Source organism: Schistocerca cancellata, chromosome 2, assembly GCF_023864275.1.
Source record: "Schistocerca cancellata isolate TAMUIC-IGC-003103 chromosome 2, iqSchCanc2.1, whole genome shotgun sequence".
Taxonomy (NCBI): domain Eukaryota; kingdom Metazoa; phylum Arthropoda; class Insecta; order Orthoptera; family Acrididae; genus Schistocerca; species Schistocerca cancellata.
This window is the reverse complement of record NC_064627.1, coordinates 296,151,057-296,166,038: the sequence shown is the minus strand read 5'-3', so window position 1 is coordinate 296,166,038 and position 14,982 is coordinate 296,151,057. Positions and strand designations below refer to the sequence as shown.

The window sequence follows — 14,982 nt, the reverse complement described above, 5'->3', positions numbered from 1 at the left end:
AAAATTTCCTCCAGGTGTCTCCATACAAAAATACGTCATCACTGGCGGGAAAAGCAGAAAGAAAAAATTGTTTAGCAGATTCATCCAGTGTCTTGGATATATGGGATCATTCACAGTGGCATATATAAAACGTGCCTGTCAACTACTGCCTTTAGTTAAAGCATGATGAAATGTCTGCTATTTCTATGTTGAGTTTTTTCTTCAGCGGACAGTCATTTCTGCAATCCTCCTTGGTATTCACATATATTTACTATGGCCAATGGCTGATTTCTGTCCAGAGAACAGTTTGTTAAGATCTTGTACACACATTTAGATCAGTTCTACAAAAGTTATTACAATACATTTTATAATTCTTTTGGTGAATTGTGAAGATCATGGTCTCCGAGCTGAGAGAGGGCGCAGCAGAGCAGCAGCACCACTTGTGTGATAAACTGTAAATTAATTTAGTCTTTGTTTTCTGTTCACATGCTTCTGCAAATAAGTGAACTGTACATGTGTATTTTACTGTGTAGACTAATGGTTAGAAAATTAAACATAGTTTTTGTTTTTGCGCAAGTCTCGTGAATATCCGTGTGTAGGGCAGCTTCCTAGTATAAATTTTCCATGTAGAGAAATGTATTTCTGTTTAACAGCTTGTGGTCTCAGAGTTCAGTGAGAAGTCTACACACTAACTTTTAGGATTACTTTATTCTTCTCTGGTATATTCTCAAACTCAGTAGCGCCATTTGAGACCATATATCTATTTTATACACAATACGATATGGCTAGGGACTGTGCTTGTTGTGAGCGGACACAAGAAGAGTTGGCTGCTGTCCATAAACAGATGGAAGCTGCTTTGGCTACCATCGACAAGCTTCTAGCTAATGCTCAAAGTTGTGGTGACATCAGGGCGTCAGTGACGAGACCAGTGACACCTCTGGTGCCACTGGAATTCCCTCGTGGTCCGGACGTCGCTGCGGCTTCTGATACGCAATATCTGACCAGTCCGTCCTCATTCCAGAGTGGGTGGCAGACAGTGGTGGGTTCGTGTGTCACTGGACAGAGAGCGAAAGAGGGAGCAGGCCGTGTGGCTGGCTCTCTACGTCTTAGCAACAGGTACGAGGTGCTTCCCAGTGTTGTTGATAACTCTGAGCCAGCTCAGGATGCCTCTCCTGTTGGGGTCGATTTTCTTGCCCAGTCCCGACAAGTACAGAGGGTGGGTATGCTAGTCATTGGGAGCCCCAATGTTAGGCGGGTGACGAAGCCCCTCAGGGAGATAGCAGGCAAGGCGGGAAAGTATTCCAGTGTGCATTCAGTATGCTTGCTGGGAGGTCTCATCCATGATGTGGAGGAGGCCCCGCCAGCGGCTTTCAAGCACACTGGGTGCAACCAGCAGCATGTAGTGGCATACGTCGGCACAAATGACACCTGCTGCTTGGGTTCGGAGGCCACCGTCAGCTCCTTTCGGTAGCTGGCTGATTTGGTGAAGGCAACTAGCAACACACAGGGAGTGCAGGCTAAGCTGTCTATTTGTAGCATCGTACCCAGGATTGATCGTGGTCCTCTGGTTTGGTGCAGAGTGGAAGGTCTAAACCAAAGGCTCAGACAGCTCTGTGACAGTATCTGATGTTAATTTCTCGACCTCCGCTATTGGGAGCAGAATTGTAGGATTCCCCTTAATAGGTCAGGCGCGCAATACATGCAGGAAGCGGCTACTAGAGTAGCGAAGTACATGTGGCGTGCACATGGGGCTTTTTTAGGTTAGAGGACCACTCCCTTGGGATTTGCCTGTTATATCAGCCACAGCAACTTCAGAGAATCTGGGTCCTGGCAGATCAGAGACAGAAAAGATTAATATGATTTTAGTAAACTGCAGGAGCATCCAAGGAAAGGTCCCAGAATTAGTATCGTTTATTGAAGGTTATAATGCACAGATAAATATTGGGAACAGAAAGCCGGTTGAAGCCAAACATCAATGACAACGAAATCCTAAGTTCAGACTGGAATGTTTATCGAAAGATAGGTTAGTCGCCAATGGTAGCGGCGTGTTTATCGCAGTAAAAAATTTGATAAAATCTAGCATGGTTATCACATATTCCGAATGTGAATTAATCTGGGTGAAACTAAATATTAAAGAACGGTCAAAATTGGTGATCGGATGCTTTTATAGACTGCCTGGGTCAGGATCTGTAGTTGTAGGGACATCTTTTCCGAAAATTACCTCGAGCAGATAGCTAAAGTACCAACTCGTGAGGGTAACGTCTTAGACCTCCTGGCAACAAACAGACCTGAACTCATCGAATCAGTAAACGTGGAGGAAGGTATCAGTGACCATAAGGCTGTGACAGCATCTATGACAACTGGTAATACAAGGAATGTTAAGAAAGGTACGAAGATATATTTGCTCAGCAAGGGTGACAGGATACAAATTTCAGAATATCTCTGCAGTCAGCATCAAATATTCGGTGATGAGGACGACGATGTGGAGAACAAATGGAAAAAATTCAGAAACATCATGTAATATGTCTTAAACAAGTAAGTTCCGCGTAAGGTCTCAAGGGATGGGAAAGACTCACCGTGGTTTAATAGCCGAGTTAGAAAAGTGCTACGTAAATAAAGAGCACTTTATCTCAGATTCAAAAGAAGTGAAAGCCTAGCTGACAAACAAAATATGAACAAAGTGAAAATGAGCGTAAGGAGAGCAATGAGAGAAGCAAGAAGAAGTGTTCAATGATTTTGAAAGTAAGACATTGTCAACTGGCCTGAGTAAAAACCTAAGAGATTTTGGTCGTTTGTAAAATCATTAAGTGGGTCAAAATCATCTATCCGTTCTCTCAGCAACAACAATGCCACTGAAATGGAAGATAACAGACAGAAGGCCGAAATGCTCTCCTTCTAGCAGTAATTTATCGTAGATTGCTTGAGAAACGAAAGGTACATAATGACTGGAGAAAAGCGCATGTCATTCCCGATTTTAAGAAAGGTAGTAAGACAGATCCACACGATTATAGACCTATATTGTTGACGCCAATCTGTTGTAGAATTATGTTCAAGACTTTTGCTCCTCTATAAATATCAACATGGATTCCACAAACAGAGATCCTGGAAAACTCAGCTCACTCTGTTCCTCCATAAGAGCCACAGTGCAGTGGACACCAGTGCTCAGGTTGATGCTGCGTTCCGGTTGATGCCGCGTTCCTTGATTTCAGTAAGGCATTTGACACTGTCCCGCATTGCCGTTTTAAAAAAAAAAAAAGTTGTTTATACCAAAGTATCAACGCCAGAAGATAGATAGAATTTGCAGAAGAACCTGCAGAGAATTGATGAATGGTGCAGACTCTGGCAGTTGACCCTAAACATAAATAAATGTAACATATTGTGCATACATAGGAAAATAAATCCACTACTGTACAACTACACTATTGATGACAAACAGCTGGAGACAGCTTCTGCCGTAAAATACGTAGGCATAACTATCCCGAGTGACCTTAAGTGGAACGACCATATAAAACAGATAGTGGGAAAAGCAGATGCCAGACTCAGAGTCATTGGAAGAATCTTAAGGAAATGTAGCTCATCCACGAAAGAAGTGGCTTACATGGCACTTGTTTGCCCAATTCTTGAGTATTGTTCATCTATCTGGGATCCCTATCAGGTATAGGACTGATAGACAAGATAGAGAAGATCCAACGAAGAGTGGCGCGTTTTGTCAACGATATCATTTAGCTATGGAGATGCTAAACAAACTCCACTGGTAAACGTTACAACAGAGACATTGTGCATCACAGGCAGATTTACTACTGAAATTTCGGTACAGCACTTTTCAGGAGGAGTCAGACAACTTATTACTCCCCCCACATACATCGTGTGTATTGACAAAGAGGAGAAAATTCGAGAAATTACAACCAATACATAGGCTTACCGACTGAGAAATTACAGCCAATACAGAGGCATACTGACAATCATTCTTTCCACACACTATTCACAAGTGGAACTGGGTTGGAGAGATCAGATAGTGGTACCGAAGGTAACCTCCACCACAAACCATTAGGTGGCTTGCAGAGTATGATGTAGATGTAATCTTTGTTTTTGTCAGTAATGCAAATTACTTCAATGCACCTGTGCAGTTTCTTATGAAGCATTTCTCGTCCCTCTTATTCAATTTCCACCTATATTTTAACCTCTCCTGGACTTTTGTTTTTCTTTAGCCTCATTATCTTTTTCTTAATTTTTTGCAGATGAGGTTGTGAGCAATGCTGCTCTGCTATAGCTGTAAATTCAAATGCAAACATCTTGTTTTGGTATTCACAATTCAGCATACATGAGAAACACCTTTTTTCTCTTCCAGCTATATTATGTCCAACAGTCGAAACAAAATACTTCCATTACAAGCTTTAATAAACACTGGTCTACTTCTCTCTCTCTTCCTGAAGTATATATATTTTTTGTACATTTTCTTGGTATTGATACCTTATAATTCCTCAAAATCATCTCTGATTATGTTCTGAATTAACTTCTCTTGGGTCTTCTGAAAATCTATTGGGTTGCTTTGTGCATGTCTGAATTGTGGTAATATTTACAAATGTGACAGAGGAGCAGCACCAGCTGCTGCAAGTAGCCTGATACTAGTGAAGTGAGAATTGACCCTAAAATTACTTTATTCAAATTTTGTATTGTCCTAAAGGAAATTTTTGTCTCTCAGCCCGTTTTTCTTTGCTTCCTCACCTCTGTAAGTGCTTCTACACATTCCTCTCGAAACTAGTCATCTTCCCCATGTAACTTCCTTTGACCACTCCATTTGCTGTTGTATTTCAGTCTATTTCCATTCTGGAGTCCTCTCAACATTTTCCCTCAACTGCTTGGCAGCTATTACTGCATGTTTTTGGAATGGTTCATTATTCACAGTGTCTAATTCATCAGCACACTATCATATTTCCTTCTGATTATTTCTGCCTCCCCTTTCTGTTGTACCTAAACACACAAAAAAGTGGTTCATGTCATATTTTGCACCTCTGGCTGTTTTTACATGAATCATACTTGACTTTGGTTTTGATAGTGGTATGGTCAATCTGTCTGCCTACTCTTCTGTCTATGGAAGTGTCACTGAAAGAAGATCCCTGTGAGTTGTAGAGGGCTTCGTGTAGCTGATCTGAGTGTCAACCTCAACCAATGTGATTTTGTATACATCTTTATAGCAGTGCCTCTGTGCAGTAGCACTCTATTATAGTGATGCCCATGTTACTCTGTACATGTCTTCATGTTACAAGCTCGTACAGTTAATATAATATGTTAGTAAGTTAACAAAACATCCAAGTAAAATTGTACAAATTTGATGCTAAATACAGATAAAACCATATAATATTAAAACACACACACACACACACACACACACACACACACACACACAGAGAGAGAGAGAGAGAGAGAGAGAGAGAGAGAGAGAGAGAGAGAGAGACAATGGTCCAGAAGATCTATTATCTCTGCCTTCAGCTTCTCTTCTGTGGGAAATAAACTACTAGTAAGGAACTAATGTAGTCTCTTTGTTCAGCTGGTCAATCCACAGACTACAAACTGCTAACACCATTTGTTGTACTAACAGGATGCTTTTGATATAGATGCAATAACCCACTTTAAAACAACTACAGTATGTATACGTGGATGAGAAAAAAAAATCCCGGAATTTCCCCGGATCTCCCGGTTAAAAATACGCTTTCTCCCGGGTGAAAATACACTTTTTCCACGTTAAGTGACAGTATACTTTCCCTCGGAACTGTAAAATTTGTGAATCATTTGAATGGTTATAGTTTTATACAGCGGCTTATAATTTCCTGGCACTTTAGAAAGCAAAACGCAGCGGTAAAAAACATGTTTTGGAATGTTATTAGATGTGCAGCAATGTGTACACTGCATATTTTCGTATTACCAAAGTATAAATTGGCATTCCACCGAACACAGCATGTTACTTTCCGAAGCATTGAAATCAAGATTGCGATTGGCTTTTGTAAGCCAGTCATAGCTCATGTCATATGATCTCGCCAGCCGATAACAGCGGATATTCAGAGCATAGCACACATGATGTAGTCAGCCAATAGCAACATAACTGTTAAGTAGTGCAATCACACAAGACTTTGAAGTGCCATAAAATTGAAACAACAGAGAGAGAATGCTAAAATCTGGTATGGTTAATTATCTGAATAGGGAATACAAATAAGCTAAATTTCATCCAAATGTGCAATGGTTGGCAAGATGGCCCAGATGACTTGAGGTAGAATGACCCTTATGCACATTAAGTTATAGAGGGACCTAACATATAACTTTTTTCACTTCTACATACAACTGTGGCTCGCAGGCCTCCTCTGCATCACAAGTCTCTCTTTTGCGCTCCAAATTTCTGAGTAATGATAGTGAGGAAGAAAACCTTTGAAGATAGGATGTTTGTTAAAAGAAAAGAAAAAGCACTGACACAGTAGGATGTGACTCAGACATGAAATCTGCTGCAGCTTGATTGAGCAATGTTTCGATTTTCTACATCCAGAATTGCACTCTCCAACCAACAATATGGAAAATACACTGTGGACTAATGTCATGCAATCAGTCTCTACTTTTGTTATATTCATGAACATTGCACAAATCTACGTACAGCAATTTAAAAAATTGCATGAAATGTAAATCATAATTATCAGATGGAAATTTGAATCCTGACCATCTCTAAGGTGTGTCCAGCTTGAAATAGACTGGTAGGAGCAATTTTGCACTAATAGAAGAGACCACTGTCAATACAAACTTCTATTTCACAGGGAATGAGGTTTCTTTTTTCATGATTAGATTAGATATGCGATTATGGCTTTCTTAGATGTCATGCATTTATGATCGGATTAGAGGAGGCTAAATCAGTTTGATCTCTCTGATTCTTCAGAGTGTGAAGACAGCAGTGTTGTGCCACACCTCTTGAGTGCACAAAAACACTGTTTTGTGCCAGGGCTACTTCACTTTTTTTTTTTTACTTCGCTCAAGCAATAACTAATGCCATAATGCAGCATATAGCAACACACCTCTGTTTGCTGGGATGTCCGCATGTTATCAATTGAACACATTACGGATATGCAACAATCTGCCAAGTGCCACTGGATGGATGATCTACTCTTGTAAGTGCAGAAAGACTGATGGAAAGTGCCTCAGGCCACACCCTGTACTGCTTATAGTCTCTGATCATGCATCCCTCTGATCATTTAAATTTTCACTTTTATGAAATCTAAGTATGGTCAGTGAGGTGCGGGTTCTGGGTATCTACACCTACACGGTTACTCTGCAAATCACACTTAACTGCTTGGCAGTGTTCATCAACCCACCTTCACACACATTCTTTATCATTCCACTCTTGAAAAGCATGTGGAGAAAACACACACCTATATCTTTCTGTGCAACCTCTGATTTCCCTTATTTTCTTGTGATTACTGTTTCTCCCTATGTAGGTAGGAGTCAACAAAATATTTTCACATTGGAGGAAAAAGTTGGTGACCGAAATTTCGTGAGAAGATCTCACCACAGTGAAAAATGCCTTTATTTCAATGATTTCCACCTCAAATCCTTTACCCTGTCCATTATACTTTCTCCCCTATTTCCTGATAATATAAAATGTGCTGTTGTCCTTTGAACGTTCTCGATGTACTCCGTCAGTCCTAGCTGTTAAGGATCCCACGCCACGCAGCAGTACTCCAAAAGAGGACAGACAAGTGTAGTGTAGACAGTCTCTTTAGTACATGTGTTTCATGTTCTAAGTGTTCTGCCAATAAAATGAAATCTTCGGTTCGGCTTCCCCACAACTTTTTTCTGTGTGTTCTTTCCAATTTAAGTTGTTTGTACCTGTAGTTCCTAGTTATTAAGTTGAATTTATGACCTTTAGATTGGATTGATTTACTGTGTAACCGAAATTTAATGGATTCGTTTTAGTACTCATGTGGATGACCTCACACATCTCATTATTTCAGGTAAATTGCCAATTTTTGCACCCTACAGATATCTTATCTAAATCATTTCACAGCTGGTTTTGATCTTCTGATGCTTTTACTAGATGATAAACAACAGCATTACCTACTAACAACCTAAGGTGGCTGCTCCAAATGTCTCCTAAATCTTTTTTATGTTTAAGGCACAGCAGAGGGCCTAAAACACTACCTTGGGGAATGCCAGAATTCACTTCTGTTTAACTTGACAACTTTCCGTCAGTTACTACAAACTCTGACCTCTCTGACAGGAAATCACAAATCCAGTCGCATAACAGATGAAATTGATAAGCACGAAATTTGATTACAAGCACTTAGTGAGGTACAGTGTCAAAAGCCTTCTGCTAATCTAGAAATACGGACTCAATTTGAAATCCATTGTCAACAGCACTCAACACTTCATGTGAAGAGCTAGTTGTGTTTCACAAGAATGATGTTTTCTAAATCTACGTTGACTATGTGTCAATAGACCACTCTCCGCAAGGTGATTCATAATGTTCACACATAATATAGGTTTCAAAATCCAGCTGCATATTGACATTAATTATATGGGCCTGTAATTTAGTGGATTAATCCTATTGCCTTTCTTGAATACTGGTGTGACCTGTACACCTTCCAGTCTTTGGGTACGGATCTTTCATCAACTGAGCAGCTGTATACGATTGTTAAGTATGGAACTATTGCATCTGTGAACTCTGAAAGGAATCTAATTGGTATACAGTCTAGGCCAGAAGACTTGCTTTAATTAAGTGATTCAAGTTGCTTCACTACTCTGAAGATATCTACTTCTAAGTTACTCAAATTGGTGGCTGTTCTTGATTTGAATTCTGGAATATTTACTTTGTCTTCGGAAGGCTATGTTTAGTAACTCTGTCTTAGCAGTACTGTCATCAATATTATTTCCATTGCTATCACGCAGAGAAGGTATTTACTGTGTCTTACTGCTAGCATATTACACATCCAACCACATTTTCTTTGAATTTTTTGCCAGGTTTAAAGAGAATGTTTCATTGTGAAAACTATTAGATGCCTCTCGCATTGGAGTCCATACTACATCGCGAGCTTCTGTAAAAGATCGCTAATCTTAGGGATTTTGAATTCATTTAAATTTGGCAGGCTTCTTTTATTGTTTCTGCGACAGCCTTCTGACCCATTTTGTGTACCACGGGGGACCAACACTTCAAATGGCTCTGAGCACTATGGGACTTAATTGCTGAGGTCATCAGTCCCCTAGAACTTAGAACTACTTAAACCTAACTAAACCAAGGACATCACATACATCCATGCTCGAGGCAGGATTCGAACCTGCGACTGTAGCGGCCGCGCGGTTCCAGACTGTAGCACCTAGAGCCGCTCGGCCACTCTGGCCAGCGGATCAACTCTGTCTTCTGTTAATTTATATGGTGTAAATCTGTCAACTAATGTCCAATACTATTTATTTGAATTCAAGCCATATATGGTGTACACTTACATTTTTAATTTGGAAGAAGTGGAGATTGTCTCTCAGGAACGCAAAAAGCAAATTTATATCTGCTTTTCAAATAGATATATTTTTATTTTTGGTGGATTTGGGAGTTATAGCATTCAGTCTCACTAGAACAACCTTGTGTTCACCAATCCCTGTATGTTTTGATGGTTGTTATTAGCTCAGGATTATTTGCTGCTAAGAAGCCAAGTGTGTTGTCACAAATGTTTACCATTTGATTGAGCTCATGAACTAATTGCTTGAAATAATTTTCAAAGAATGTGTTAAGCACAATTTTTTATGATGTTTTACGCATACCTCCTGATTTAAATATGTTTTTTCGTCTACATGCCAAGGGTAAACTGAAGTCACCACCAATAAACGGCAATCAATGTATATATTCAGTTGATTTTAGGAAATAAAATCTTAACATTATGTTTTCAGCATCAACGAACAGTACTCTCAACAGCAGTAGCAACAGCAGCAGCCCCGTCAGCAGTGGCCGGGTGCCCTCCAGTTCAGAACGGTTTCGGCGGCTCATCCCCTACATGACATACTACATCACGCAGCAGAGTGTGGCGGCAAGACCAGCTGCTGCACCCCTACCCATTGGCTTTTACAGGTAAACATGTCAACTCTTTAACTCTGATGAATGCGTCTCAACGTTAGATGCAATTTCACCGCAAAATATCCTTGTTATGTTGGTGAGAGAGACATGCAATGTTTCATTTTGCAGAATAGTAGTTGGGTGTTCTATTCCACAAAGTCCCCTTCAGTTCTTGAATGAAAGATATGAAAATGTCTAAAATCACAGACATGCAGCAGATGACTATGCAGAAAGACTAAGCTGCTTCTTCCTTGTTGTAAACTAAAGCAGAAGTTACCAGCAAATAACAAAAATGGATAATATGATACTGACAATCAATTTTACTAGTTAGTTAGTTCTCAATTACAATCTGTATTAATTTCATAAGCATGATAAAGTGTTCGTGCGGATTACGCTGTTCAAATACTTTTTCAAAAATATTATCTTAAATTTATTGTTCATTTAGATAATGGAATAGAGACAAGAAACCTTTTGCTTTTATAATTGGAGGGATTTATATTTTTACAGCACTGAAAAACATTGTTTCACATAGTGAATTTGTTAATCTGTGCACATTCAGATGAAGCACTTTACATTAAGGTAGTTCGTTAACACAGGCATACAGCAAGAAACAAAGGTGTTATTTTTCATCTGACATATTGTGGCAAACATACTCTGAAAGGAGATCTTCAATGCACCCAAATTTCTTTTCACTAAAATATTGTAATAGTTATATTCTTCACAAACACAAGAAACGAAGGAACACTGCAGTTTAATGTCCCATGCATGACAAAGTCATTAGGGGCCGAGGAAAAACTTCGAATGTTGAATTAAAATACAGAAAAAATGCAGATGTGTTCATTTCAAAGGAATCATTTCAGCGCTCACCATGAATGATATGGGGAAACTACAGGAAATCTAAATCCGAATGGCCATATGGTGACAAAGCCACTCTCACCACTAACATGAGTACAATGCCTGAAACTAAAATGTACATTTTTTGCTGTAACTATCATGTCTTCCTCTGTCACTAGAGAAGCACTTATGAAAAGTTCCCAGAGCATAAGTTTTTAAGTCTGACATCCCATACCACAGCTTTAGTTTCCTGCGCCACAAAAAGGCAAGGCCTCAAGATTTTAATCCCACTATAGAATGTAGTTTTAATCTGTCAGGAAACAAGTCCATCAAGTCTGTCACCAATGTGATTCTGTGTCAGCTTAATTGAAATCCACTCAGAAAAAATTCTGCAGAAATTAAATATATCAATAATGTTTCAAAACATTAAGCAATGTTGACACCTAAAGCACTGAGTGGAAGCAGCCTAACACTGAACTCCACAAAAAATAAAAAGAATTTTTTGGGTGGGTCTTTATCTACCCAAAAACAAAGTCAACAGCACATGCTCATGATTTATGCAGAAATTTTTGGCCAACTTTTTGGGACTGCAACTAACTTGGAACACAAAAAAATGTACATGCATCAGCTGTTATTTGTGTTAATGAAGAAGTGTTAATAGAGACACACACACACACACACACACACACACACACACACACACACACACACACACACACACACACACAATGACACAGTTTATACTAAATGACCATTGTACACCACTTTTTTTTCTTCTTTTCTTTTTTTCCCATGGCAGGCAACAAGCAAGACATTACAGAAACTTAGTTCATGATGTTTTCAAGTTTCTAATAGTGTCAGTACCCTAGAGATCAGCAAACTCACCATCTTTGGGAATTAGTTCACTAGTGATCATTCCTTTTTGGAAACTGTTCATTTTTACTCTTTCACCGTTCCTTCTTTATCTAATTGCGCACGCTATGAGGATTTTAGATAAATTTTCAGATAAACATCATGCATGCACAATTATTACTTCTGCGTGATAAATTCACTGAGTACCTAATTTAGACAGGTTGATTATTTTGATTTCCTTAGCCAAATGCTTTATCAGAAAGCCTCACATTAGTCAACTGACATGATGAATGTGACCACAAGACAGGTGCAGAGACGCCAGAGCAAGCTTCATGGAAGTACGGGTCACAGAACCAGTTTGGATCCAGCACTGGCCACCACGATCATCAATAACTTTCAAGGGAAGCTTCTATCACAGCAAGTACATCATCATTTTCAGTTCATGTACAGAAAACAATAATTACTTGTATGGGCATTACTTGCATGAAATAACAAGAAGTAAACTGCAATCGGTCAAACCAACATGTTATTTACATAATCCAGTGTGTTAATTTACATGCATCGAAGCGCCACAATATGTACGTGAGAAGTAAGGATTTATCTGGAAAAAATCAAGACTACTGGCACAGGAGCTGAGATCATGCATACTAAAACTGGAAGCTTTGTATTAGCAACAGAGACAGCTATATACACTGAAGCACCAAAGAAACTGGTATACACATGCGTATTCAAATACAGAGATATGGAAACAGGCAGAATATGGCACTGCAGTCAGCAACGCCTATATAAGACAATAAGTGTCTGCTGCAGTTGTCAGATTGGTTACTGCTGCTACAATGGCAGGTTATCAAGATTTAAGTGTATTTGAACGTGGTGTCGACGCACGAACGATGGGATACAGCATCTCCAAGGTAGCGTTGAAGAGGAGATTTTCCTGTACGGCCAGTTCATGAGTGTACCGTGAACATCAGGAATCTGGTAAAACATCATATCTCTGACATCACTGCAGCCAGAAAAAGATCCAACAAGAACGGGACCAAAGACGATTGAAGAGAACTATTCAATGGGATGGAAGTGCAACCCTTCCACAACTGCTGCAGATTTCAATGCTGGGCCATCAACAAGTGTTAGCGTGCAAACCATTCAACGAAACATCATCGATAACGGGTTTCGGAGCTGAAGGCCCACTTGTGTACTACTCATGAAGTTTTACGCCTCGTCTGACCCCGTCAACACCGACTGTTGATGACTGGAAACATGTTGTCTGATTGGATGAGCCTGTTTCAAATTGGATGGAGCGGTTGAACATGCAAGGGTATGGAGACAACCTCATGAATCCATGGACCCTGTATGTCAGCAGGGGACTGTTCAAGCTGGTGGAGTCTCTGTAATGGTGTAGGGCGTGTACAGTTTGAGTGATATGAGACCCCTGATACATCTAGATATGACACTTGACAGGTGACACGTATGTAAGCACCCTGTCTGATCACCTGCATCCATTCACACCCATTGCGCATTCCGATGGACTTGGGCAATTCCAGCATGAAAATGCGACACCCCACATGTCCAGAATTGCTACAGAGTGGTCGCGTTTAAGCACTTGCGCCGGTCACCAAACTCCCAAGACATGAACATTATTGAGCGTATCTTGGATGCCTTGCAATATGCTGTTCAGAAGAGACCTCCACCCCCTTGAACTCTTATGGATTTATGGACAGCCCTGCAGGATTCATGGTGTCAATTCTCTCCAGCACTACTTCAGACATCATCAGTCGAGCCCATGCACATTGTGCTGCAGCACTTCTGCATGCTCATGGGGACCCAACACAGTACTAGGCAGGTATACCAGTTTCTTTGGCTCTTCAGTGTAAATAGACTGCGAGATCGTGGGAACTTCGTAAAGGGAGGGGGGGGGGGGGGGAGGAGGAGAATGATCTTCCCTCCCAAAAAGCTTAATGACGTAACACACATCACTGCTTAAATGATCTTCACAATTGGAAAAAAATACCTAGTTTTTGATCAGTCATCAGCCCCAAGGTTCATGCTTCTGAGCAAACAAAGTCAGCCATTAACAGATGAGAGCGAAATGAATATTAAATTCTACAGTTTACTAATCACATATTAACACACTTTAAATATAAATTTTACACACACACACACACACACACACACACACACACACACACACACACTTCAAAATAAAATAAAAAGTTCACAGCTGGCTCAATGCTGATCATTTAACTAACTATGGATAATTTTATTACAAAGTTGTCCATGAAACTCACTGTCTGCTGCTTTTTTCGTTCGAGTGACTTTTCGAGATGTGGGTGTTTGATTGAAGACATTTTGGAAAAACATACCTTTTATTTATTTTGCAAGCATAATATGAATGATATGATTATACTGATAGTTTTTAAATTAACTGCAAATTCTCTTCTTGAAGAATCATCTCATGGGGTACCTTTCCATGCTCTAAGGGTACCCATCACACTAGGTTGATGGCGAAAGCCATATACAGTATATATTGAAAAAGTTCATGTTCTGCGATGAAGTTGAATTACAATGAAATGAAAAGAGAGCACAATTTGTTCTATTTTTATTTTCCTTGCCCCCATGTAAGATAAAGCATGATCTGCCACTTCGGTAAAACAATCGTGAAGCAGAACCAACAGAGGAAAATATATAAGGATTAAAGTAGGAACTGATCAAATCCCAAAAATTATGACTAATGGAATTGAAGACATTGTTTCTAAAAAATGAGAGTATCTTTACACATATTTGATTTGTGTGACAAGTTCCTTAAAACAGATTCTATTAGGTACGAAAATGAAGAAGTCAGCAACATTCTAAACCCAGCTGCCAAACTAAAAGTTTTATATTACCCAAGTGAGGCAGGTATCAACCTCGTCGAACACCGTAATAAATAATTTACAAAAAAACAAGGACCAGAAGCTATATACACTTCATGTAAGCTATATATACTTCTGGTTGTGTCTCAGCATTCCTATATGATTCCAGAGCAAAGAGAGACTTTATGGAAGATTATGGGAGAATAAGTGCAATTTAAAATGTAATGCCTCAAACTCTTGGTAAATAATGGGTTTACATGTTGTCTTATTAAATTTAATGAGGCAATGTGATATTAATAATTAAACAGAAAGTAAAAAACTCTTTTGTTAACAAGTTACTTCTGAACAGTATGTTTTGGGATGAAAAGTAAATATCATTTTACGCCATTCTAC

General features: G+C 39.5%; 2 protein-coding genes across 4 annotated transcripts in view; one reads left to right on the top strand and one right to left on the bottom strand.

Moving 5' to 3' along the window:
- LOC126161664 (uncharacterized) overlaps positions 1 to 14,982 on the bottom strand; it is a 496,787-nt gene that overhangs the window by 406,054 nt on the left and 75,751 nt on the right. The gene's annotated exons all lie outside the window — the stretch shown is intronic.
- The window catches only part of LOC126161665 (translation initiation factor IF-2-like), a 78,669-nt gene that overhangs the window by 53,743 nt on the left and 9,944 nt on the right, over positions 1 to 14,982 (top strand). Inside the window, exon 2 of the mRNA XM_049917662.1 lies at positions 9,892 to 10,069. Coding sequence (XP_049773619.1) covers positions 9,892 to 10,069 — 178 coding nt within the window. The remainder of the gene's footprint in view (positions 1 to 9,891; positions 10,070 to 14,982) is intronic.